Here is a 27,863-nt window from a genome sequence, read left to right as displayed (position 1 = left end):
TCTTATTTGAGGCATTTATCATCTTGGGGTTTTTTGGTTGCTGGGATAGTGAGTGATCATGATCACAAGACGTCCACTTACAAAGCAGGCTTTCACTGAAGAGTATAGTATTCTATAATGATGACGAGGAGCTTGTAGTTCATAAAATGTCACTTTGAAAACTTGATCAGCTGACTAATTCTTTCAATGAAACTTTCATGTAAAACTCAAGTAGTATTTTTTATAGATGTCTGCTCTTGAATATGAAACTCTGTGTGAGAACTAGTTTGAAACCAGCTGAACCAGTTTTACACTGAAAAATTCTTTTCCCGAGCGAGCTGTTTGTAAACACACCAAAAAGGTACTTCCAGACAATTACCTTATTTGCAAGGTGAGCAGTGTGTATTACAGTGGAAAGGCTGTACAAATGTTTAGGGCACAGGTGCAATTCTTATACTTCAATAATGTACTAAAGAGAAATCTGGTTTCTGAGATAGTTTTTCTCAGCGATTCTAAAACAGGTGTGAGAAACTTTTGGTCCTCTAGATGTTGCTGAATTCCCATCAGCCCTAGCAAGCATGGCCAGTAGTCAGGGATAATAGGAATTGTAGTTCAGTGGAATTTGCTGCCAAGGAGTGAGGTGGAGTCTCCTTCTTTGGAGGTCTTTAAGCAGAGGCTTGACAACCATATGTCAGGAGTGCTCTGATGGTGTTTCCTGCTTGGCAGGGGGTTGGACTCGACGACCCTTGTGGTCTCTTCCAACTCTATGATTCTATGATTCTATTCTATGATCATCTGGAGGGCATTACATTGGCTACCACTGCCTTGGGACAAGGCAATTGCAAAAGATTATACAGTTATTGCAGCATAATGTTAGACTTTTCTCAAGTTTGGTCTAGTTTAATTGGAAATAAGAAACCAACCTTTTGCAGTGACTCATTGACCTTGTAGTGTGTAGAGCAGGAGTTGTGATGTCCACAAACACACATGTTCCCACAGGGTCCCCCATCCCCTTTGATGTTAGACTTGAAAGAAGCATTTTGTTTAGCAATGGAATAGGTTGTGGTGTGTGTGTGTGTTGCCCACAATAGCTTGCAGATCTGCCCATGACTGCGAAAAGGCAGGCAACCCCTTTTTAAGTTCAACATTTTATTCTATTCAAGCAAATTTATAAGCATAGGATGACTAATTCTAGAATACACTTCCTTTCTGCAAACTGCAACTAGACTACGTTATCAGCACTAATTTTTGTTTTTGTGTACGTATCAACCAGATACAGCTGAACTTAGATTTAACTATCTGGGATGCCCTAGTATTGTAGCAGAAATGAAACGAGATAGGAACTAAATTTATATCTGTCACACATTTTAGCCAGAGTTTTGCTTCTTTCGTTGACATGCTTCCTAATTCAACCAACTATTGCAACAACCTAGTCACTTGGCTGTTACTGTCTGACATCAAAAAGAAGTGTCACACAGGACGCTTTGGAGAAAGAAATGTGTAATTTAACCTTCTTTTATCTACAGGGTGAAGACCTTGCCCGAAGATCCTCACTACTTGATAGTGATGAGACAATGTCATACTACTATGATGACGTGAAGACAGTTTATGATGTCTTCCAAAGAGGAATGCACGTGTCAAGTGAGTATTCGTGCTTTGGGAAAGCAAACTGGAACAGTGCTCTAGTCACCTGAAAGAAACAGTAGCTGACTGCTTTCATAGTGCAGTAAAATATTGTCTGCTGGAATAAGGTACCCCTGCCCGTACGGGCCAGTCGTGTCCGACTCTAGGGTTGCGCGCTCATGTCGCTCAAGAGTCCAGGAGCCAGCGCTGTCCGGAGACACTTCCGGGTCACGTGGCCAGCGTGACGAAGTGGCATCTGGCGAGCCGGCACCAGCGCCGCACACGGAAACGCCGTTTACCTTCCCGCTATAAAGCGGTACCTATTTATCTACTTGCACTTAGGGGTGCTTTCAAACTGCTAGGTGGGCAGGAATAGCAAATAGTAATCAGAAAATCAGGAATAGCAAATAGTAATCAGCTAAACTTTCAGAACCTGATGATTGAAGTTTAAAGTGAGAACTATGTATCATGATGGTTGCAATATTGACATTGTGAGTAATGAAGCCTTGCACATGAATTTTTAACTTTAAAATCGTGGTTTTTTGGGGGGGCTAGAGCGAACCATCTGATGGTGGAATGAACTAGAATCTCCCTTGTGTTTCTTTCTTTTCCTTTTTAGTTGCTAAAATTCTTAAACCTTTTAAACTTTTATCACTGTAGACAATGGCCCTTGTTTGGGTGTAAGGAAACCAAATCAACCATATGAATGGATCTCTTACAAGGAGGTGAGTGGACACAACTTTGTGTATGTTGATGAGGTTAGTGTTTGATTCTTTTGATGCTTACAGCAATCAAGTTATTTCCTTTCAGAAATGTTGGGATGAGGGAAGTTCAACAGCCACAATTATTTGGTGCATACTTAAGTGGCCTATGTTCTTTATGTTTATATTTAATACAAAATTGTTGTTAAGTTTCACTAGTATCCAGGCTTTATGTGTTGCACACTTGCCTAATCTCTAGTTCAACACTTTAAAGTATCTTTCAAAACTTGAATTCTAATCAGTTTTTCCTTTTGTGAACTTCCTTATATTTCCTGTCCCTTCCTTTCTCTTTCAATTCCTGAAAAGCCTGTCTGGAGGGGTCAGAGGCTCCACACCCTGTGCACAATGGGGAAATTACCCAGAATGGGTGGGAACTTTGGGCGATAGCAGACATCTGATTGGTTTGGGGTTTTTTGAGGGGGAGGACTTTATTCAATTAACTTTCTCAAGTCAGCTTATCTTAGAATCTAAGCCACCGTGTTTCATTGTAACTTGGCTAATATATATCACAAGAGAGATTTTACGTGTTGGAAATATTGATCCTGTGTGTGATCCCTATAATATTTCATATTCTAAGCTTTTGTATTCTTAGCTAAACAGACTTAACAGCATTCCCACCTACGTATTCAAACTGAGTATGTCTCAGCTCATTTAAAATCTGATTCTTCTATGTGGTTTGTGAATTTAATGGCCAGGGCAGTTGTGGAATTATTCTTAGCTCTGCCTAGGCATAATTTTTTAGAGCAGATACCTGGCTTTTAAAAAACAGGCTTCCATCCTACTAATTAATGGTATATAGTTTCCCTTAAGCATTGGCCAGTACCTGTGCGAAATGTGTAAAGTGGCTAAGGTTACTGAAGAGGCTGAGCGGGATAAAATGGAAAATTGAACAGTAAACTCCTACATGCTTTCACAGAATTGGTAAGTGGTGCACCTTTACACAGACGTGTGTTTTCCCCCAGGTTGCAGAAAGAGCAGAATGTGTTGGCTCAGCACTTCTGAACAGAGGCTTCAAACCATCTCCTGATCAGTTCATAGGAATCTTTTCACAGAACAGACCTGAGGTAATCAAAGGCTATCATTAGGCTGATAACTCTTGTGGAATAAGGTAGTCCAATTGTATAGCTTTGCGCCCCTGGGAAGATGAGCTTCCATGATCCTAATTTCACCCAACCCTGTACACAGTGCAGCACCAGTACAGAGTGAATGGTTGGGAGGTTGCCATCGTCCGTAAAAATCACATCTTGCTCACTAGGAAACCAATTCACCTGGAAGCCAGAATCAAGGGTTTGGTCTCCCTTTGCAAGGAAGCTGCCCACCCCTCAGCTGATCAAGCCCCCATACTGCTCTTCCTTGCAGGAACCAGAGCAGTATGGAGCTGGGTGATATATCTCGGCTGCTTCTTCCTCCCCTAAGGTGGGGAGGAAGAAGCAGACAAGATACTTTTCAGACACTGTGATATATCAGCATATACTGATACTTAGCTGCTGATATATCATGATGTTGAAAACCAGATATTGCCGAGCCCTAAATTACAATATCAACTCTTACACACCTGGATATGCACTTACAAATTCTGTTGTTAAGAATGCATTGACGTTTCTTATGTGTGTAAAAGAAAACAAAGAGTGTTGTAATGCAGTGCACCTATAAACTTGCACAATGTGTAAAAATAATTCATACCAAGCCCTACTATGCAACCAAGCTCATACCAGGGTGGAACTAATTGCTCATTAGCTAACTTTCAGCAATCCTTTGTACGTACATAGCTTTATAACTGAGATGTTTTCCAGAGGGAGACTGTTCCTTCATATGCACCCTTTATGGAAATTTGAATTGTGAACTGCAGACAATGCAAGCCTCTAAGACTTGATACTAACAGACCACAAAACTGAGTCATAACAACTGTGGTAGCTAAGATACCGAACGTTTCTTCCAGTTCAATACTAGTTCAGGGAGTTTGATTCCTGCATTGTTTTTGTTGGCATTTGTTTTTTCCAACATTATCTCTTAATCTAATGTGCTACTCTTTAGGAAAGAGTCATTGAACTGATTGATCCAGTAATACAATACAGCACATTATAGAGAAATAGGTGTGGAAAATATCTGGGACTTTGGTTAAGAAAGCATTAGCATATGGCTTAGCTTTAACCATCAGTTAGCTTGCTTATTATAGTATTACTTGCTTAAATCAGCTTTATCCTTTAGGTTCATGGCAACATATAATGATGGAAGTGCCCTCCTATGGCACTTCCTGATGCACATTGCATTAAAATACTCTTTGTACAAGTGATTGCTTTTTACATGCATAAGGAATTGTAATGTGTTCTTCTAAATGCTTGTATTGAACAAATTCATGTGGCAGGGAACTGGGTTTGATAGCAACACCTGTATACAAGATGGAAGTACAGTGGTGCCTCACAAGACGAAATTAATTCGTTCTGCGAGTTTTTTCGTTCTACGAGCTTTTTCATCTTGCGAAGCACCACTGCGTATTGACGGTTTCCCGTAGGAATGCATTGGCGGTTTTAAAAAAAAGGCGCAAGACGTTTCGTCTTGCGAAGCAAGCCCATAGGGAAATCCGTCTTGCAAAGCAACTCAGAAAACAAAAAACCCTTTCGTCTTGCGAGTTTTTCGTCTTCCGAGGCATTCGTCTTGCAAGGTACCACTGTAGATACGACTGTTGTGGAGCAATAGCCCTTCTTTAACCACTCCATGCCCTTGCAGCTGCCAAATGTATGATGTGATCTCACCACACTTTTCCAGTACTGTATTACAAAGAAGAGGAGAGGGAAACTCTTTATATCATTTTCAGCAGCAGACCTATGTTTACTATGTCCAGTTCCTCCTACAGGGGCAATGTGAAGTAACCCTGAGAAACAAGATGCAGAAGTACAGTGGTACCTCAGGATACAAATGCTTTGGGTTACATGTTTTCAGGTTGCGGACCACGGGAAACCCAGAAGTACCGGAAAGGGTATTTCTGGGTTTCACCGCTTGCGCATGCACAGAAGCGCTAAATCACGTCACATGCGTGTGCAGATGCAGCACTGCAGGTTACAAATGCGGTGGGTTGCAGACATGCCTCCATCACAGATTATGTCCGCAACCCAAGGTTCCACAGTAATGTTCTTTTTTTCAGTACTCCAGACTTACAAACTATTTCAACACGAATATGTACGTCCAACTCCAATGATATATTAACAGACTGTTCCAGGACTGTTTGTGTCAGTGGGTAATAGTTCTTCCTTATCTTGGTGCCTGTTCAGACTCTCAGCTTGTGACTGAACTGGTTATTAGGCACATGCAGAATGCAACAAACTGCATCAGCAAAAGCTGGCTTGTAACTTATCATAACAACAAATCCGTGCATGGGCTGGCTAAACAGCACCGATCACAAGCTGTAAATAGCTGCATGAATGGCATCTTAGCTTCCATGACAGTATTCATAAAGGAAACGAATTGCAAAAGCATTGACTTTTCTCCTTACTGCTGCATACTTCAGTTGATGGCAGCAGCTTGCTTTGCAAACAAACAAGGCTGACACTGGCATACTTGAGTCACTGTTTTAATGCTAGTGTGAAAATACCTAAACCAGGCCAGCTGGCTGTAGCATCTGTGCTTGGCAAATAAGCACTACATTAACTCTGCTTCTCTTGCAGTGGGTTATCATTGAACAAGGATGCTACTCTTACTCTATGGTGGCTGTACCCCTCTACGACACCCTTGGAACTGAAGCTATTACTTACATTGTAAATAAAGGTATATTCTGCATTCCTCAACAACTGAATACACTTGTCTGTAATACAGTCACTATTAAAAAGTCTACCCACCATAACCTAAACATCATTGAATGCAACTTAATTTTGCAGCTGTGGAGTTCTTTACAGAATTGTTTTTGAAAGCTGCTACAGCAACAGAATTGCAGTAGGTAAGATGAAGTAGCCTTTAATAGCTGAGTAGACACAAGGACTTGCTGACTATAGGAAGTGAATCCATCGATTCCGACAGTCTGTTTTGGGATATAATGGCTTTGGAGAAGGAGCAGCCTGAAGAGCGTTCTTGGAATGGCCTACATACAATGAGATCCCTGCAGCAAAATGAAAGCGCCAAACTTAAGTGTACAATATGCAATTTACTCCCAACCTTGGTGACATAGTCTTTTGTGCAGAAGTAGACTAGACAGGGTGAGGGTAAGCTGATTCTAATTATTCAAATTTTAATAACTTTGCCCCCTTTCTTCCCAATTTTAGCTGACTTAGCATTGGTTTTTTGTGATAAGCCTGAAAAGGCGAAGCTTCTGTTGGATAACATCGAGAAAGGAGAAATATCTGTCCTCAAGACAATTGTGATTATGGATCCCTTTGAGAATGATCTTGCCACTCGTGGAAAGAAAAGTGGAGTGGATGTAATCAGCATGAAAGAATTTGAGGTGAGCAAAGTAGTTTATGGGACAGCCACAAGTTTTGATGATACATCAAAATCAAGGGAAGAAAGAAGCGAAGTTTAGCAAGTTACAAAATGCTGATCTTTGACCAACAGGGTAAAGGATAAAGGTTGGACTTGTGTTGTGTAAAAGCTTGGATCTCCTGGCCAGTTTACAAATTAGTATTTCACAACATGGCACTAAACATTTGCTAAGATTAAAGATACACAACCTAGTATAACTGGTTCAAAGGTTGTGTCAATTCTGGGATGGGGAATCACACTTGAAAAATGTTAACGAGAACCTGTAGTCCTGATTTATAAAGTGTCACTGCAACAAAGATCAGAGGTCTTGTGCGCAAATCCATACTCCAAATGTACTTTGTGCTTCTGTAATGTAGTTCTCCAGTAAGCTTTCAAGTCTGACTTTTGAGGAGCCTGAACCTTTAATTGGATGGCATGAAAAAAGATCCAGCTTCCGAGTGTCTAGCGCTGATGCCTATGTGCTCCCAGTTAGGATTAGGCAAGTCAATTGAGACTCTTTATCACAAGACAAACTTCACTGGATCAGCCCAAAGGCCCATATAGACCAGCTTTTCTGTTCTCACAATAGCCAGACGGATGCCTGTGGGAATCCTGCAAGCAGAATTTGAGCACAACAGCACTTGCCCCACCTGTGATGCCCAGGAACTGGTATTCAAAAGTATACGGCTCTGACAGTAGTGGTAGAACGTAGCCATCATGGCTAGCAACCTTTGATGGCCTTATCCACCCTGAATTTATGTGAAGCCATCCAGGTTGGGACATCATGGCCTCCTATGCAGGCAAACTATTAACTATTTGCTGTGTGAAGTACTTTCTTTTGTGTGTCCTGAATCTCCCAACATTCTGCTTCCTTAATGTACCTGAGTTCTTGTTTTACAAGGGCAAGATCCTGCTTTAGGTGACTGGCTTTCTACTGAAGCATCTACAATATTATTTTGTGTTGAGGCTCAGGAATGTCCATTTCTGCCTGAACTTTGCCCTACCTATTCAGAATCCTATTGCCAATAGACAGTTACACATGTTTTGGATACCAAAGTGCTTGCACTTGCAGAAGAATTCCTGAATTTGCCAACAACATGTCCAAAGACTGGGTTGAACTCCCTCTGAAGGAACAGATACACAGTCTTGGGATGCTTCTGAATCCAGCTTTGTCACTAGGGGCCTTGGCCACAGTTATTCTGGACTAGGATACCTTGGCTACCATTAAACTAGGCACTGGTAACTTCAAGACTGGATTACTGCAGCAAACTCCATGTGGGGCTTCCCTTGTAGTTGATCCAGAAACTTCAGTTAATGCAGAACGTTGCAGCACAGCTGCTGACAAGAATGAAATCTTGTCAATATGTTACACCCGTGCTCAAAGATATGTGCAAATTCAAGGTGTTAGTAAATAAAACCCTCAATAGCCTGGAATGAGATTATTCAAAGGGTCAACTTGCCCCATATGTGCCCACTTGATCACTTTGATATGTGGAACTTGCATTTTTGCAGAAGCCATATAATGTTCATTTCACATCTGTGAGGAAGTCAACCTTTTACTGTGGCGGTACCCATGCTGTAAACTTCCTGCCTGGTAACAACAGGCAGGTGTCTACTGTATTGTTTTAAGTGCCTTCTCAAAACGTCTGTTTCTTTATGCCTTTTCAAATACATAATTGCATTAGGTATACTTGCTTTCAATTTCTGTTGATCTGTAGTTTTCTATGCATAAAATATTTAGCTGGCTTAGTGTTTGTTATTGTTGTTATTGTAGCTGTTGTTATTAAATTGTCTATAGATTTTGTTAAATAAATAATTTGGAGTTCAACACTGCTAAAGTAGCATCACTGAAGCGTTTTCCTGGGGAAAAGATGACTTTGTTTTTAATCTGCTTGTTTATTCATCACGGGAACCTGTTCAGACTAGGGTGGAATCTACATACATATAAAAACAGTTCTGAAAATGCTTTTTTAAAAAACGTTTTTAAAAATACACTGAATTCCATAACGATTTCCATCTAGTGTCACATTGTGTATTGCACTTAAAACACACTTAAAACGTTTTATTTGCAGCTGTATAGCTGAGTCCTAGCTCTTGCCTCCAGACTATCACCAGGTTTATTTGTTTCATTACTGGTAGAAATTCACTCATCATAGCCATACCACATGCATCTCTTTCGTTTCTGCTCCCCAGCCCAATGGCAACATTCAGAAAACTAAAGAGGCCAGAGTCAGCACTGTTAAACTTAATATTAAACCAGTTTAATAATTTCTGCCTTGTGTCCTGAGGTGAAGTTTAGGGTGTGGATTTCCAAATGCTTGATTACCAGCATGAGCCTTTCTTCATTCAGGGAAGGAGCTTTCCTTTATTTATTTAGTTTTAAGTGACAAATTTGAAAACCACAACAAGCAGTGTTTCTAAGTTACCTCATGCATATACCAAGGTGGAATTTACTACTAGTTGTATGTTGTGCCAGTTCAGATCTGTCCTGAATCAACTGCATGCAATCAAACATAACACTGGTCAACAACAAATTTGTTGTCTGTGTTTTTTCAGTTGATTAGGACGAATCTGATGCGCTGAATCCAAAAATCACATTGGTTTTGCTCAATCAGGTCAAGTTTTTGAGCTATGGCCACGTCATTTTTTTATGTTTTTGTTCACACGTATGCTTGTGTGGAGCATTTTAGAAGAAGTTGTGGGGGTAAAATGCCATGTCGAATAATTGTTTTGATTGGAAATGATTATTTTAATGACAAGAAGTATTCAGGTCTGATAGTTCTGGGTGATTATGTCGAAAAGGGATCAGTTTGAAGTCATAAAACCTCGAAATCTTCCATAAATTGGTGCGGCAAAGCATAAAGTTGGGGGATCAAAACTAAGTTAATGGGACAGCCGCCCCACGAAGTATCCTGATCTTCAATCAGCACGTCGTCCTGTAGCTCATTGTGATGAAATTCCAGTGCCTATCTTCGGAGAACTTCCTGACATTAGTGACGAAGATGCCTCCAGTGTTGAAGGACATGAAGAAGAAGAAGTGGTTCTTGAAGATGATGCTCCACATCCATTTTCCCAAAAAGAGTTGAATGATCTAGTTCGCGACCTCAGCTTGACAAAGGACTCTGCCAAACTGTTGGCATCCAGATTGAAGGGGAAAAAACCTCCTGTCTGACAGTGCACGCATCAGCTTTTTCCGCAACAGGCATCAAGAGTACCTCCACTTTTTCTCAGAAGAGAAGGACTTGGTGTACTGTGCAGATATTGCGCAGCTTCTGCTCAAGCTTGGAGTTGCCACAGTATGAACCCAAAGATTGGAGACAGTTCATTGACAGCAGCAAGTGATCACTGAAATGTGTTCTGCTACCAGTTTGCCTCCATACCCCTGGCTCACTCGAGTACACTGAAGGAGAACTATGAAGCGGTGAAGTAATGTGCTAGAGAAAATTGGTTATGATCAGCATAAGTGGTTTATTTGTGTTGACCTGAAGATGGTGAACTTTTTGTTGGGACAACAGTCTGGCTTCACCAAGTACCCATGTTTTCTGTGCATGTGGGATAGTAGGGACTGTGCTCAGCATTACACGAAGAAGGACTGGCCTGTGCGGGAGGAATTGGTGCCTTGCAAAGAAAGGAACGTCATCAACGACCCTCTGGTGGACAGAGACAGAATACTCTTCCCACCGCTGTACATCAAGCTCGGCTTAATCAAGCAGTTCACCAAGGCTCTGGACAAGGATGGTGACTGCTTCACTTACTTGTGCCAGGCTTTTCCAGGATTGACCATGGAGAAGTTGAAAGCTGGCATCTTTGATGGTCCTCAGATCCGTCAGCTCATCAGAGATCCAAAGTGTGGAAACTCAATGAACGAAGTGGAACTGGAAGCGTGGAAGGCATTTGTTCTGGTAGTGAAGAACTTTCTTGGCAACAATAAGGCCAGAAACTACGCAGAACTTGTCAACAACATGCTGACTGCTTTCAGAAACCTGGGCTGCAACATGCGCGTCAAGATGCACTACCTATTTTCACATATGGACCGGTTTCCTGAGAACCTGGGTTCAATGAGTGACGAGCAGGGGGAGAGATTCCATCAGGACATGAAAGAGATGGAGACCAGGTATCAGGGTCGCTGGGACGCAGTCATGATGGCTGACTACTGTTGGACTCTGAAGAGAGACCTCCCTGCCGCTGAGCATTCCTGGAGTTCCAGGAAATGGAAGTTCGAGCCCTGAAGTTTGAAAAATGGTGAAGCAACATGCAATTTACGTGTACTTACCTTTATCAATGCCCACCATTCAGTTTACAGTAAACCTGACCTGATGGAGAGAAACGGATGCCATTTCCTGATTCAGCAGTGCAAAAATACCCTAAATCAGTTGTAGAAATCTAGACAACATTCAAAAAGTAAAAATTGTTGCCCAGTGTAATTTACTGTGCTCCCACTGGAGGTGCTCCAATTCTAGTTCACCAAAGGAGGGGAAAGGTCAGAACCTGCGGGCATTTGATGAGTACAGAGCATAAGCCTTGCCAGCTTTCCACAACTTAATTGAGTTTAAAACCTGTCCAAGTGTATAACCTATAAATGAGGAAAGCTGTCATTGTTTTAAGTGCTAGGTGAATAGTTGTGCTTTCCCTTCCAAATAGCTGAGCCTTGGTTAGAAACCGATGAATGAAAAGTAGTTTTCACTGCTGCTCCTGAGAGAGCTTAAAGTAAGAGCTATGGAAATCCCAAACTTCATTAGCTTCCTAACTTGCCATCTCTTTCTCTCTCTCCTTCCTGTCTTCCTTAAAGGCACTGGGAAGAGTCCACAAACACAAAGTTGTAGTAAGTATCATGCAGATCCTAATATAAAAATCTAGTTTACATTTTTTTAGCCTTTCAAACTGTGTGTGTGATCAGTTGTTAAAGACAGACTGCTAGTCTAATCTCTTACTCTTCTTCTTAGCTTCCAAAACCAGAAGATCTAGCCGTAATCTGTTTCACCAGTGGAACTACAGGTACACCTTAGAAGTATTGTAATGGGGAGACAACATTCGTCGGTTGGGGAAGTGAGATTAGAATTTTGAGATACCTGGATTGCAGTCTAACATAGAAAACTGTTTTAATGCTATAAAAGCAGATTCTTTACTAAACTGCTATGAGCCCTAGTTTTTGATGGGGCACAGAGACTTCTGTTGTATGTCTAAGCTGCTGAGAAGGACAGAGGTTTTGGAGGTAGGGGAAATTATCCAGCCTTGCCCATATCCTGGATTTCTCTTCACATTTGGTAGGACATTTAAGGAAGTAAAATGGATTATGTGTATTCATTGTATAACCTATCATTCTTAAGCTCTTGCATATGTATACAAGCGTTTCAGCAGCTTAGTTAGAAACTGGATGTATTCACTATTACATATATTAACACCTTTTTTCCTCTAGGAAACCCCAAGGGAGCAATGATTACTCACCAAAATATAGTGAGCAATATGTCGGCATTTGTGAAAGCTACAGAGGTAAAGTGTGATGGTTGAGTTTTTAAAAGCTTAGAGTGTACCTCACTTGGAATGGAAGCAGCTAGACCTTCCACAATGTACTATCCCTTGAGCTTCTGAAACATGTTATAACCAAACTGTTGGAGATGGACAACTGCATTGCACAATTAAAACTTTGTTAGCAGTCTTTTTTAAAACAACAACAACACAAAGCTGCCCAATGATTATTTAATACTTGGACACTGTGGCAGTCTCCCCCAGCCTGGCACTTTCCAGATGTTTTCGATTCCTACTTGCAACATGCATGGCTGGTTGGCAGGGATTATGGGAGTTGTAGTCAAACAACACCTGGAGGGGTAGTAGATGGGAAAGGCTGCTTTGTGAATTAATCTTAATTATAGTTGGGTTTAGAATGCACCCTGTCTTGAAGGTTCACTGAAATTAATTGTAAGGGGAACTAGAACATAGGTGTGTCTGCTAAATTTCTTAATACTTCAGATTGCCTTATGGCACTAAGTGCTATAGTGCTCAGAACAGTGTTGTAAGAATTACTGCAATAATATAAGGTGGGCCGGTGCTCCCACATGAATAGTGCTCTGAGTGACTTTCCTAAGGCCACTGACATTTGATGGTTGAGATGGTATTTGGGTCAGATGCTATCTGACATGAAGCTTATCTCCATAACGAATGTTCCACCAGTTTTCCCCACATATTTTAATTGTAGCTAACGTAACCTAGTGTTAACTCTATAGCCAAGTGTATTATTGCTTCTCTACTTGCCTGATTCGAAGAGCTCTTGCATAAAGCACAGTATCAAAAGATATCTGGATTTTTTTAAAAAATAACATGTAGATCAGTCGGTTTAAGAAGGAGGATCCAATCGAGGGATGATTGGACGACGCACTCAGCCCTTTATATCTGATGTTCCTATCTAGCTTTTGATATGACATCTCACTTATCCAGTTTTTCTTGTGACCTTGAGGCAAGAAAAAACTTTTCTAATATGTTTGTTATCAATAACCCAGGATTAAACGCAAGAACCCTGTTAGCTGTGAAAGCCACACTGGAAATGATTGACACAACTTTCAAACCCCATTTTGCAGCTGATAGGGCAATGTGGTATAAAAAATAGTCTCCAGATTAACTTGATCAGCTAACTTGGGTTTTTGTTTAATTTATAGCTTGCATTCTTTCCAGTTGCTTTGGTGGACATGTGTACTGGTTCTGTTTTAACTGACATGGAATAACAGGCGGGAATAAGTTGGTGACTTGGAACTTCTCAACATCAGCAACTTTTAAAAAATACTGTAATCAAAAGACCAAACTTTGTTTCAACTCTTTTTAAAAATTCAAGGTTAACCATTAAAAAGATGGACTTTGGGATAAATATGTGTTTGGGTATCTGTTCTTGCACTAAACAAATTTAACTCTTACATTTTTCTCTTTCTTTCCTTCTATTGGTGCTTCCACTGACAGAAAGCAGTTTTTCCTTCTACAGAAGATATTTTAATATCCTTCTTGCCTCTGGCCCACATGTTTGAGAGAGTTGTGGAGGTAGGAACCTGTATTTTCCATGTAACAATTAAGTAGTGTCCTCTTTTTGCAGAGTGGCTATATAATGAGTGCCAGAGACACACACATTTCCTATTTGCCTCTTGCACATGCATTTGAAAGAATTATGCAGGTAAGACTCTTTCTTTGTGGGGAAGCAATTTTTTTGTCAGCCTGTCAACAAGTAAGAAGAGCATCTAAGCCGGTATGTTGAAACGGAACAGAAAGGGGGGGGGATAAAACTTTTTCTTTTTTTATTATGATACTGCCTAACAACGCCCCTCCTAGAAGAACCGTCAATACTGTTGGGATACTGCCAGGGAGACAAAGTCCATCTTGACTCCACGTCGTCTCCGGACGTCCATTGATCTCCCGTAGACACGCAGTATCAGCAATTAGCGACAGGAGCTCCAGAAATAGCTTCTCACATTCCAGAGCCAATGCACGCTCTATCAGCAGATAATGCACAGCGAAAGATGCACTCAGGAGAGCATTATTTACAAGTTTATTTCTGCGTTGATCAGAACAAAGAAAAACATGACTGCCTGCTTCAGTGTTCCAGCACCGAGAGAGACGAAAACAAAGACACAACAGAAACATCCTGTGAAACAGGAAATACGCAGACTCTGTGACTCACAGAGCCTGCTCCCTTTTAAGGTGGAACAGAAATATCCTAACAAATACAACCTATAGCAAGTGAGATGGGAAAATAAACTGTGTGGAAATAAAAATATAATCAAATCCTTTCTTTTTTGAAATATCTGGAAAGAAAATAAAAGGCTCTCCTGTGACGCAGTTTTTAATCAGGATGCGCCATTATGAGACAGGCGATGCTGTAGAAATTGATAGCCACAACCCTTGGGGGGGGGGAGTTTGAGAAGCACCACACTGTTCTGTGTATTTTAAGTGAGATTGTCTCATCCTCTGTCTCTAATGCTTTCTGAATGCCTTCAGTGCATTCCCAAAGTTGAAACATACAGCTCTACTGTAGACCAGTGAAAAAACGTTGGTGTGCCTGCTGATCTCTTTAGCCATATGTCTCCAGGCTAATTCGTCAAGCAAGATGTGTAATTCCTACAGCATTTACCCAGCATGAAATTCAGCGAACTTGCTGACTGAGTTAAGGATGAGATTTATCAATCTTGGTGCTAGATTGTGAGGCAGGGAACAGTATGAACCAGACTAGTCAAACATTTGCATGCTCATTGGTATTGGGGTGCAGAACATATTGAGGACCGTAACTTTTGTTTTAGTTGGGTGTGTGAGGCAAAAATGATAGAAATACGTTTCTTAGACAGCACTGTTTTTCTTGGTAAAGATACTTGTGATATGCCAGAAGAGTGCAAAGAATGCTGTAAACTACACTTAGAAAATATGCAGAATGTCCCTAATTTTTAACTTGGGCAAATCTACTTGCCCAGCCAGGTGGGTTTGGTTTTAATAATCTATATGGTCTCTTTCAACAGTGCGTGATTCTCTGTCATGGAGCTCGGATAGGATTTTTCCAGGGAGACATCAGGCTACTTATGGATGACTTAAAAACTTTGCAGCCTACAGTGTTTCCAGTTGTGCCAAGACTGCTGAACAGAATGTTTGATAAAGTAAGTCCACGAGCAATCGAATCCAGTCCGTGCTTTCCTTCTCACTCCCCTTACAAGTTCAGATGAGCACACTTTGCAGCTTAGTGAACCTGCCCGTAGCCATCAGGACGGACATCGCAAGCAAAGTTGCCTCTAGGATTTGCTCGGTGAACCGGTATCAATAAGCCAGTAAATGACCCGTGCAATTTTTTGCTGCAAACATAATAAAAAATGGTCTCTCTTCTCAGATCTTTGGCCAAGCAAATACCTCATTTAAGCGGTGGATATTGGATTTTGCTTCCAAGAGGAAAGAAGCGGAACTTAGAAGTGGCATAATTAGAAATAACAGCCTGTGGGATAAAATGATTTTCCGTAAAATACAGGTAACTATACCCCTGCATTTTTAAAAATGAAAATAGTGTGCTCACTGGAGGGGGGCAGAAGCAATTGGGTTACAAGTACACCCTGCATGGCAGAAACATCCACTTTCAAGAGGATGGCTTCAAACAATCCCAATAAAGAGCCTTCCTCTTTTCCTGGCATAGAATTGCCAAATGGGGCCCACTTACACATTAATTTATTATGCAGTCATCCTGCCCTCAGCTCCTTTGGAAGGAAGGGCAGGATATACTTTTGATAAATGAATTAAATAAATGAAAATTGCCTTCTACTGTACATGCTTGGTTTTAGAATGGCCACTGATCTTCATTGCTGTGTCGTGGAACAATTCCAAATGGTGAATTAACAAGGCAGCCAGTGGTACAGTGAATACTGTTCTAAGGAATAATCTCTTTATTCACTTAACTCACATGTACATAGAAACCATCAATGGGATTTGCACATTTGAGTCACATTGAGATGTATATCCAAGTGCCACTCACCGTAGCTTTTTCCTGGATGCTACTGTTGGAATGAAAATAATTGTGGACACTTCTCCCCCCCCTCTTTTCAGGCAAATCTGGGAGGAAAAGTCAGGCTAATGATAACAGGAGCAGCTCCTGTTTCTGCCAATGTACTGACCTTCCTACGAGCAGCTCTTGGTTGTCAGGTGAGTTTGGACTGTGACTGAACTGTAAATCTGCTCTACTTGTTATTTCGTAAAGTTTCCTTAAAGCATTTTATTTATTTTTTTGGTCAAGAGTATAAACGCCATACTTTCCTCATAGTGTTAAAGTATAACCCAAAAGAGTAGAATCTGAGTAGGAGAGAAGCTGATGTGCAATTTGTCTCACTCTAAGGATGTATTTGGGGGGTGGGATCACTTCTAGTAACATGTCATTAGATGCCCCACTAACAAAAACTAGCTCTCTTTTTGATAGCACGGTATTTCCATGAAGTGGATAGTAGTCCATGAAAACTTACGCCATAATAAATTGGTTTGTCGTAAGGTGACACAAGGCCACTTGTTGATTTTGCTGCAACAGACTTACATGCCTGTCCTTCTGAAAGCATTATGCCCATGAGTGGAAATCTCCCATTCCCAATGCACACTTAAAAGAGAGAGATGTGCTTCCACAATTCAGTGTGTTTGGCCTTTAGGTATAATGTTAGGGCAGGGGCTGGATGCTAATGTTTATTATTAAAACTGCAAGAATGTATTTCAGAAAACGCTCCAAATTGAAAGCAGATGGGATTTTGTTCAAATGTTCTAACAAAAGCTATGAGACTTGTGATTACTCACTAAAGACATTTCTGTAGGAATGATTGTATATGTTGGAATTCTTACTGAAAATATTTGTAGTGCGGGAGGGTAGAGAGACCATGGATGGCTTAGCAAAAATGAATCCTACATTCGTACAGGGTTTTTGTAAAAGCTTAGCCTGCATATTGCCTACAGTTCTGTTTTTGTGTGTGTTAAAGGAACAACAGAATAGGAGAGGGGCTATAAAAGCTCCAATGGCTAATTTCTGTACTCTGTTTAACAGTTTTATGAAGGCTATGGACAGACAGAATGCACAGCTGGATGTTCCCTAACAGTACCTGGTGACTGGACCGCTGGTAGGGCTTCTGTGTTCTTTCTTGAAACGTTGTTAAAAAGATGGCATGGTAACTCAAGCATGAAGTGAGCCTTCCAAAGAAGTTTATGGATTGTTAGTGCAAGGAAAGGAAAATTGTATTGCTTCCAGTAGTGGTCCACATACCTGGTGTTCTGGAAATAAAGGGAGTCTTGCTGTTCTGCTTTGTGCAATCCTGCAAAGGGTGGAACTTTTCAATTTGCATTTCATTTCCATATTAGACTGGAATTGATAGTATATTCCATATATCTGGAGGAGATTGGCTGTGGAAGTTCATGATAGCAGAACCAGCCATCTTCATAGTACACCGTTCCTTGCTTGACTACATTGGCTGCCAATTAGTGTCCAGGCCCAGTTCAAAGTATTGTTTTTGACCTATAAAGCCTTAAGTGGCTCAGGACCACAATACCTCAGGGACCACATCTCACCATATGAACCTAACCCAGGCTTCCTCACCCTGGCCCTCCAAATGTTTTTGGCCTACAACTCCCATGATCCCTAGCTAGCAGGACCAGTGGTCAGGGATGATGGGAATTGTAGTCTCAAAACATCTGGAGGGCCAAGGCTGAGGAAGCCTGATCTACCCAGACCCTGAGATCATCCTCTGAGGTCCTTCTTCGTATGCCGCCTCCTTGAGAGGTCCTGAGGGTAGCAATGCGAGAAAGGGCCTTTTCTGCAGTGACTCCCTGTTAGTGGAATGCTCTCCCCAAGGAGGTTCGGCTGGTGCCTTCATGATACACTTTTAGGCCCCAGACCTTTGGCTGATTAACATCCTATTCCTTTTTAAATGTGTTTGTGGGAAGGGGTTTTATTTATTTGTTGTTGTCGTCCTTGTTTTCCAATGTATTTTGTGTTTTTTAAATCTTATATATTTATGTTTTTAACCACTCTGAGATCTACGGATGAAGTGCAGTATACTAATTTAATAGACAAAATAAAAATAAAAATTACGCACTAAGTGCCAGCTTGCCTGGCTGCACTTGAACTCAAGTCGGGTTCCCACTGGTTATTTTGATAAGACCAGACGAACACAGTAGCTAATCACAGATCTAGCTACTTTAATGAAAGTAAGCCTTGGATGCAAATGCACACATGGAAAGCCCTGCGTAACGCAAATAAGGCATTGTGGTAACAAAGCACTGGGCATTACATACAGATACAGCAATGCCATCACTGAAGCAATACCATACACTGCAGTTTCCAGTGTATCATTTAAGTCACATGGATCTCTCTCTATAGTCAATGACCATGAGCAAATTTGGTATGTATGAGTTGACTCTAGAAGAGTTTGTTTTGATCAGTGTGATGGCTGGGAGCCTTAATACAACTTTAAAAAGCTGAGGCCAAAGTACCCTTTGAAACATTCAAAACTCAGGCTTGGGACCATGAGAAAACAATAAAGACTGCCGTCTGAATGACACCACTTCTGCTTATGTAGAGCTACAGTTATAAAGTGAGTACTATTGCCACATGCTTAAAGACATTATTTATCCAACAAATAGGTCACGTTGGTGCCCCAATGCCTTGCAACATTGTAAAGCTTGTTGATGTTGAAGAAATGAATTATTTTGCTGCCAAAGGAGAGGGTGAGGTAAGTAGCACTCTAAATCCAAGGAATGAACCTATGTCAGGAGTCCTCCGTCTCAAACTGTACCCATTGTTTAAAAATAAATACTATCTATATCCAAAGAAACCATAAAAAACCTCATTCAGTTTAATGACCTCGGATTGTGATCTCGATCAATGCAGTTTGTCATACAGAGACAAATGCTCTGGTAATGTCACTAAAGCATGAGATTAGAGAGAATCGCTCTTGAGTGAGATGCACTGGCTACAGTAAATGAGCTTTATTCCCACTCCATCCTAACACTGAAACACTTAATAGGAGAAACCTGTCCTGCAGATTTTTTTACAGAGCGTGTGTTCCATTCTATTTCAGGTTTGCGTAAAAGGGCCAAATGTGTTCCTAGGCTATCTGAAGGAACCTGAAAAGACTGCAGAAGTTCTTGACAAAGATGGCTGGGTACACACCGGAGATATCGGGAAATGGTTACCAGTAAGTAAACCTGTGAATCGATCATTTTGAGACATAAGAACAAATATCAAGATGGCTTGCCATTGCTTTAATTCCACAGATAGAGATGTCCAGACTTTCCATTGCCCTACATATCTTTCCTCTTTGCATTCTCTTTTTGAACTTCACAAACATGTTTTATCCTCCTTTAAGAGTGTTTCAGGTTAGAATGTGAAAGAAAGGTACCAGAGGGCTGCTTCAGTCCTTTAATCAGAAACCAATTAAAATGCAAAAATTAATGCAAGTTAGTAAGAACGATGGATTGCTAATCCTACTCAGAGTAGACCCATTGAAGTTAATGGACACAACTAATGTAGTAAAATAAAGGGAACAGCAACAGATGCCAGAAATGTGAAGCTTCTAATTGGACAAGAGGAATCTGAGAATAAACAACACTGGTGACAGCAATGCACATTCTAGAGACTATGTCCCTTTTTTAATACTGAACTAGTTTCATTCAAGGAGGGACGCGGGTGGTGCTGTGGGTTAAAGCCTCAGCACCTAGGACTTGCCGATCGCATGGTCGGCAGTTTGAATCCCCGGGGCGGGGTGCGCTCCCATTGTTCGGTCCCAGCGCCTGCCAACCTAGCAGTTTGAAAGCACCTCCGGGTGCAAGTAGATAAATAGGGACTGCTTACCAGCAGGAAGGTAAACGGCGTTCCGTGTGCTGCGCTGGCTCGCCAGATGCAGCTTGTCACGCTGGCCATGTGACCCGGAAGTGTCTGCGGACAGCGCTGGCCCCCGGCCTATATAGTGAGATGAGCGCACCACCCTAGAGTCTGGCAAGACTGGCCCAAACGGGCAAGGGTACCTTTACCTTTAGTTTCATTCTGACTTGAACACAGACCGTTTCTTCCAGCTACTATAATTAACTTAAGGGTCAGTCAACACCACCATCAGGATTGTGATGTAGAAGCTGGCCTTTCAGTGGAGTTAAGACAATGCAAATTCCGTATTACCACAATTACTGCATTTCCTTATGTTGGCATGCCATCTGCAGCTGTTAGACAACTAGTAGAAAGGCCCAGCTGTGGATCGATATATCAACAACATGAGGAATGGATGAATATGTCCATGGATTTAGCAGTGCAACCCTCTGATAACCTGCGACCTGTGGGGCAGGAAGAGGTGGATCAGTCAAAGCAACTGCACCTCCAGGAGGTCCCGACTGCTACAGTGGATAAACTGCAGCAAATTGTTGTAATAAAGTGTGCTGCCACTAGAACACAGCTGCACAGTATACCTGAAAGGGTTCAAACTGCAAAGCTAAGTTGCATAGTGTCTCTCCTGGGATACCAACCTTAATACATAGAATGCCAGGCATTTCAGACTCTTCCCCAAGACAGATGATTAAGCAGCCCAGAACATTTAGTACCCAGCCAACAAATGGAGGAGGGCGACAATATACCACTGTAGCAGCTGAGGCCTCTTTACCAGGAGAACCTGGGAATGCGTTCTAAGTAGTCTGAGGCATTCATCCCATCACCGTTGACAAAGTTGGGACAGTGTATTTTGCAATGAATGTAAATGAATGAATCTTTGATTGATTGATTTGATGCTTGTAACATGCTCATAACTGATACATTAGAACTGTTTGTTCTAATGTAGGCATAAATCAGAGAGCGAGAGAGAGAGAGAGAGATCTAGTTGTTCCAGATGATTCAAAGATAATGAGCAAGGTCAAATGCTCCTGTGAACTATTCCTTCTATTGAGTCTTCTGCTAGCACTTGTGTTATTGTTCATGGAGCAATGTGGTCCTGAATTCATTACGTAAACAGTTTTCAGGAGTAAGCTAACTATTATTATTGTGTTACAGAATGGTACACTGAAGATAATTGACAGGAAAAAACATATATTCAAACTTGCACAAGGAGAATATATTGCACCAGAAAAAATAGAGAATGTTTATATGAGGAGTGAGCCTGTTGCCCAGATATTTGTCTATGGTGAAAGTTTGCAGGTATGTTTACCTTAAATGTCTATTAGAAATAGCCTTCTAAATGGAGCATGTAAGCACAATTTTTTTTAGTTGTTAGTGGATTTTATTTACAATTAGATGCTTACTTCTGGACAGGTTAGACTAGCAAAGAGCTGTTTGTAAAATATAAAAAGTGATATTGCTTATTTGGTAAAAGCCTATTTTTAAAAAGATATTTATTTCTGTGGTAGTACTAGTGTGTACATTTAGGCTACCTGATACAAGCCAGGCTTGATGAATGTCTAATCTATGCCGGGAAACATTCTTCCATAAATGTTGAGTCTTAAATGTGAAGTCCTTAGAATTTTAGGGCAGATTTATTTAAATATTTACATCCCATTTTCAAAGCTGCAATGAGACCTTTAAGAAGGGCAACCTAATTTGAGACCATCATAATGAGCTAAAAATGATGACCCAAACCTAATAACTCAGCACCAAGATTTAAACCTGCTGGAATAAAAATATTATGTTTTGTCATTGAAAGGCCATTCAAATCTCCTCATAGTGTCTTCTCCTACCTGCAGTGATGCAACAAACCCCTCAACAGCATTGACAATAGCATAGCTTGCTACCTGACTGTACTTTGCGGGGTGGGGCGGGGGGGGGTCTCAGAGAAACTTCTAAAATGAATTGTCAGTGGGCAGCTTCTAATATGCTCCCTTACTTCTACTTAGGCTTTCCTAATAGGAATTGTAGTACCAGATCCAGATGTTTTGTGTAGCTGGGCCAAGAAAAAAGGACTGGGAGGCACCTATGAAGAACTATGCAGGAGCAAGGTAAGGGATTGGATCTGTGATTTAGAGAAGTCTATTCTTCCCACCCTTTTCATAAGCTTCATCCAGGCATCCATTCTGCTCCTGAGACCACAGCGTGGCAGGTGAACGGGGGTTACACCTGCTAGCCTCATCACAATGTCTACACATCATCGCAGTCTGCTTTTGTGCTCTGGCTAGCATTGCCTAGAGGGTTGACTAGGAGTCAATGTGGCCCTCAGTCCACAAAAGCTTAACCACCTCTGGTCTAAAGGATGTGGTGACTCCACTCATATGTTTCCCTCAAGCACCTGAGAGTCCTGGATTACTGAAACATTCAGTCTCATGGGGGAGCCTATGGATGTACAGCTAGCTCCTCTCTTTTAGATCTTCAATGAACACATTGGATAAAGGTAGATAAATATCCACAATAAAATGTGCACTTTTGATAGGTGGTCCACAAATAGTTCAGAAATACTTTCTTTCAGTATTGCTCTATAACTCTTATTATTCTGAATCCCAATAGGACATCAAAAAATATATTCTGGAAGACCTGTTGAAAGTTGGGAAAGAGTTTGGCTTGAAGTCTTTTGAACAGGTGAGTATCTCTTTGAAGTTTCAACTATAATATTTGTACTTTGATTTCAAATTAAACTGCTTTGTTTGCATAGTTTTGCAGCTGGAAACTTTAACTGGTTCATTATTGAATCAAAGCTCTAATTTTAGAACAGACCTGAATCTGTGGGGCTGATTTTTGAGAATACATCTTAATTTCATCCCACTTTTACTGCAATAGGGAATAGAATAGAGGTGTCTTTCTCTTTCCCTTTTGAGTGTCAGTTATGTAATTTTATCAGGAAGACAAAATAAACCTAATGCTGCAAGCAAGTAATGAAAGCAGTTTTAAGATAAAAAGTTTAAAATATAAATTGACAAAATATAACCAATAGAATATGCCTAGCACTGTGTTTGTGTGTGTATCAATAATAAACCAAATGCTGTAATGTACAAATAGTAATAAATTCAAAGAAAATGCTATAATAACTGGATGTGTTTCAACCCAAGTGATCATCTTCAGTGGTACCACAAAATATTACAAAAATTTCAGCCTCATCAACCAGCATGCTTGTGAACAATATAAAATAATCTGCTAGGCGTATTTTATTGGTTTATTTTTTATTTTCTAACTTTTCCTTTAGTTTTCATTGTTAAATCCTACTTTGCAGAGTTATACTGCTGAGTATTCCTAACATAAATCACTTAGAACAAACTGTTCTGAACATTATCTCATATATTCCAAAATGCCAATTTTGCTGTTAATACTAGTTAATGAAAAAAGTATGCAAAATCTGACTTCCTGTCTTATCTTTCCAGGTCAAAGGCATTACTCTTCACCCTGAAATGTTCTCTGTTGAGAATGGCCTGCTAACGCCAACATTAAAGGCAAAGAGACCAGAGCTACGCAAATACTTCAAGTCCCAGATAGAAGAACTCTATGCCAATATACAGATGTAACTGAGGAAAACTGTTGGAGAGAATGGCATTTGCTATTGACCTTCATATCTCTAAATTGACTACAGCAAATATAGGGAAGGAAACAGTGCAATCATCAACTTGTACGCAAAGGGGTACTCGACATAGGAAAACTGAAGAAAATGGAACACTGCCTTACTGTCCACTTGTGTTGCAGACCATTTTTTATGGTGACATACAACTTCTTCAATGCGCCTTAAAACTGTAAATGGTATCTATGTGATTTGTAAGTTATTTAAGACTTCCTCAGCCAAAAATGTGACTCTCTCCAAGGCATGTAAAGGGATGTGTGTGTGTGTTGCTAGCACATTTTATTGTCTTTAGTATATTGTGCAGCTGGTGGTTTCTGCCCCATGGAGATTTTTAGTGCACATTGAGAAAGGCAGGTTCCCTTAGGACGCTGGCAGAAACTTGGCTACTTTGGTTTCCTGTTGACACCTTCGAAGCTTTTCTGGGTGTGTCTTATGCCCTAGGAATCTAGATGAAACTACCAATGCAATACATGTTGACTTCATGAGCTCCAGAGATGGTTGGGCCATTGCAACATCATGCTGTAGCATGCATGTGGATGGAATTCCAGTGCTGGGGCTAACTGTCATGCTCATTCATTGTTGGCCACTAGATTGCCAGAGCAGGCTTAACCTTGGACACTTTTAACTTGATTATCTTTGTGCAAAGTTGGCTTCTGCTTCACACTATTCTCACATTCTGATCTCCAGTATACAAAAAAGCCAGAAACTGGGATGTGGTTTAAACATGGGACATTCTTTCATTAGGCATGAAGTGGGGAAAGATATTTCAGTTACCATGTATCTGCACCAGTATTTCATTGGGTGGGGGGAATGAGATTGAGATGCCTTGTAATAATCCATGCTTGAGGGTTTTTCCACATAGCAAGTCATAAATTCCTGTTTAAATATATGTAAACAAGCACAATGAAGTTTGCACTAAAGATTGTGTAACTGTAATGCACTACTCAGTTGTATAATTTCATACATATGTACCCTAATTGCACAGCCAAGCCAATACTCATAGAGTATTAAGTCACTTGTTACATTGGAGTTCAAATGTTTGCTTAGTGTTGGCTATTTCTATATTTTATAAACCAAAATTTCCAAAAACCAATGAAGGAAACCAAAATAAATATTTCTGCATTTAATTTGAGTAAACCTTTTTAAGAAATTGCATCAAATGTTCATAAACAATGGGAACCACTGTCTGAAAAGTGTGGCATGGTAAAATGTAGTTTAAAAGAAACTGAGTATTACTAATTTATTTTTGGGGTGGTGGGGTGTTACTTGAAGTACTTAATCATGTTCCAAATGAAGCCAAAGAAAAAGAAATTGTAGGATCCTTAAAGTTGCTCTGCTGGATTTTCAACTCTTGCTTTCTCTCGCAGGAGTTCTCTGCAATTATGGTGAAACAATAAACACACAACTCTGTGTACATCTATTGCAGAGAGCTCTTTGCAAATTCAGAGTGCTCAGCCTGTTAATAATCATGGGCTATAGCTTACTACATGAACAAGAGGAAACCAGTAGCTCATAAGAGGAGCTTGTGGTACAGTTAACATCTGCAGTGGTCTGAAAAAAGCTTGTTAAGAACTTAAGAAGAGCCCTGCTGGATCAGACCAAAGGCTCATCTAATCCAGCGTCCTGTTTTCAGTAACCGCCCAGATGCACTCAGGTCCTGCTTTCAGTTTCCCATAGGCAACCATGCATTTGAGCTTCCCAGCAACTGCCTTATTCAAAAGACTGCTCCTACAAAAATAACCTGAGGTCATACTATGGCTTTCTCCTTCCCCATCGCTGCTCCATTACCAAAACCCTTTGACTAACGTGGGGTGTTTGTTTGTTTGTAGCTCTTATATCTGCAAAAAGTTTGGCTCCACAATTTAAAGCAGGGATGGGGAACTTATGCCCCTCCATATATTGGACTAAAACTCCCATTACCTGGCCATTCCAATGGGACCTGGAAGTCCAGCAACAGTTGTGAAGCCACCAGCTCCCCACCCCTGATTTAAAGAAACAAGTTCCCTACTTCACTCAGGCTGCAGCTTTATATCCCTATTGGACATGGATTTAGAAAACGCAGGATGTATCCTCAACTCTTTCCCTATTTGAATCAAAACTGTTAACTCTGGTGTCTTGTTTTGTAAGTTTTTAATGTATGTACTCTGTATTTGGAAGCTGTAAATTGCTCTGTAATATTCTGATACCTTAACAGTCTTTTGATACTCGCTTGCTTTGAGGAAGCGCCATCTATATTATAGTCCTGCTTACTGTAAATTATGTAAAATTTACAAACATTTCTGCTTCTTGTTTGACCAAAAGCACTTAGAAGAACATGGCCTTTATTACAATATTGGGTGTGTGTGGAACTGAAAATTAGATCACCTTTAAAAGCATACTCCTGATTCCTTCTAGTTCAAATGGTGGAATGGATGTCTTCTCTAACAAAATGTTTGTCTGATTAACTTGAAAAACAGTGACATGAGGTGCTAAGAAGTACCAGGATTCTCCCTTTCCCCATTAAAGTGAAAAGAATAGAGCAGTACTCTGCTAATCTAAGATTAGTTGTGCTGCTTATGCCTTATCTTCACGCTTCAGGAACACATCTGTTGGCTCTTGGTCCACCCTACAGAGTACACCAAGTTCTACCTCACCCCACCCCTCTGTAATTACTTCTGCAATTCAACCACCATAAGTAAGTGTCTACTGCTGCCCTTTCACCTAGTTTGGCAAGAGACAGAAATATGCAATCTCGCTTTATCTTGACATCTCAGATGCTTGCAGAAACATGCCCACAGCATGCAGTAAAACTTTAGCAAAAGAGCTTGTTGTAGTTTAGAGTGTGTTGTAGTTGCTTTCAGATAAGCAGCCTGGCAACTCTGTAGGTGGTGGTAGTATTGTTAGCAAATACTCTGCACTGAATTTGGGGCACCTGGCAGATGAACTTGCTTTCAGAAACCTCTCATGGAGAGTGCAGCAAGTAGTTGAACCCACTGAGGAGGGCATCTTGTCAAAAGACCCTCCGAAATTGGGAGATGCCCTTCTTGTGATGATGCCCACAAGAAGGCAAGCCATTTCCCTCAAAACATCTAAGGGGGCCCTGAGGACAATTCTTTAAAATTAATCTAACCATGACATGGGTTCCCTATGTTTATAAATCTTGAGGGATAGCAAAAGAAGCAGAATGCAGAAAGAATCAGTAAACTTACACTTTAGATGAAGAAACTTTCTTGCTTTCTCAAAACATAATTGCTTTCTCAAAAACGACCACCACAAAACAAACTAACTGCCACCTTTGCTCACCTCAACTATCCTCAAATAGTTGCTTCTCCCAAAGTCCTCAGCCAAGTCACTCAGCAGGGGGACGTGTCACAACCGAGGACATGACACCATTACTTTAGCTACCTTGCTTAACTATGGGCATGGCTCTCCTTAATATTCTTTTTTTTAAAAAATGCATCTTTTAGTGAGTGAAGTGGTTTTATTTATTTTTAAAAGTTCTAGACCCCTTTTCATGCAGCACAGTGATTTTCTGGAAAAGACAGGAAACACCACACACATGCACTTTTCAGCATGGTGGGGACACCAAGGGAAACACTTCTGGCCTAGAATACGGCCGCTGTTTCTCACTTAATAGTTAAAAATAACCCCTCAACACCCTGTAGTAATCTGTCCAGTATTATGATGGACAGGAGCAAGACTTCACTCTTAGACCTCCTCATCCGCCTGTTTCTTTCAGTTTCTGCCCAGTGTCTTCCATCAAGAAACAAACACCTTCCAATTCCCCTCCTGTCTGCATGGATGAAGTAAGACAAATCAATCACCTTTACAAAAGATGCACAGGCTGTCCTTTAGCTTCATAGCTCCTTCTCATTTCTCACTACACACAGGTAGGTAGGTGTTGGTCTGCCGTAGTTGAAACAAAATTAAAAAATTCCTTCCAGTAGCACCTTAGAGACCAACTAAGTTTGCTGAAGTCTGAAGACGTGTGCATGCACACAAAAGCTCATACCAATAACAAATTTAGCTGGTCTCCAAAATGCTACTGGAAGGAATTTTTTAATTTTGTTTCACTACACACAGTGTA

General features: G+C 40.7%; 1 protein-coding gene across 6 annotated transcripts in view; it reads left to right on the top strand.

Moving 5' to 3' along the window:
- Positions 1-26,071, top strand: part of ACSL1 (acyl-CoA synthetase long chain family member 1) — an 85,928-nt gene extending 59,857 nt beyond the window's left edge. For 5 of the 6 annotated variants that reach the window (XM_083458208.1, XM_083458203.1, XM_083458205.1 and 2 more), the window contains 19 exons: positions 1,506-1,620; positions 2,263-2,327; positions 3,326-3,427; positions 6,026-6,125; positions 6,617-6,795; positions 11,602-11,634; positions 11,756-11,807; positions 12,229-12,302; positions 13,758-13,835; positions 15,299-15,433; positions 15,661-15,795; positions 16,365-16,460; positions 17,338-17,410; positions 18,930-19,018; positions 19,367-19,483; positions 21,319-21,462; positions 22,155-22,256; positions 22,759-22,830; positions 23,607-26,071. In XM_083458208.1, the coding sequence (XP_083314334.1) occupies positions 1,506-1,620; positions 2,263-2,327; positions 3,326-3,427; positions 6,026-6,125; positions 6,617-6,795; positions 11,602-11,634; positions 11,756-11,807; positions 12,229-12,302; positions 13,758-13,835; positions 15,299-15,433; positions 15,661-15,795; positions 16,365-16,460; positions 17,338-17,410; positions 18,930-19,018; positions 19,367-19,483; positions 21,319-21,462; positions 22,155-22,256; positions 22,759-22,830; positions 23,607-23,747 (1,902 nt within the window). In that variant the 3' untranslated portion in view covers positions 23,748-26,071. Of the gene's footprint in view, positions 1-1,505; positions 1,621-2,262; positions 2,328-3,325; positions 3,428-6,025; positions 6,126-6,616; positions 6,796-11,601; positions 11,635-11,755; positions 11,808-12,228; positions 12,303-13,757; positions 13,836-13,887; positions 13,966-15,298; positions 15,434-15,660; positions 15,796-16,364; positions 16,461-17,337; positions 17,411-18,929; positions 19,019-19,366; positions 19,484-21,318; positions 21,463-22,154; positions 22,257-22,758; positions 22,831-23,606 lie in introns of all 6 variants that reach the window. The other variant, XM_083458206.1, reaches the window with a different exon arrangement.
- Positions 26,072-27,863: the final 1,792 nt, after the last annotated feature.

This window comes from Podarcis tiliguerta (genome assembly GCF_965153285.1).
Source record: "Podarcis tiliguerta genome assembly, chromosome: 9".
Classification (NCBI taxonomy): Eukaryota; Metazoa; Chordata; class Lepidosauria; order Squamata; family Lacertidae; genus Podarcis; species Podarcis tiliguerta.
The sequence above is the reverse complement of the archived record's forward strand: the minus strand, read 5'-3'. Positions and strand labels throughout refer to the sequence as shown.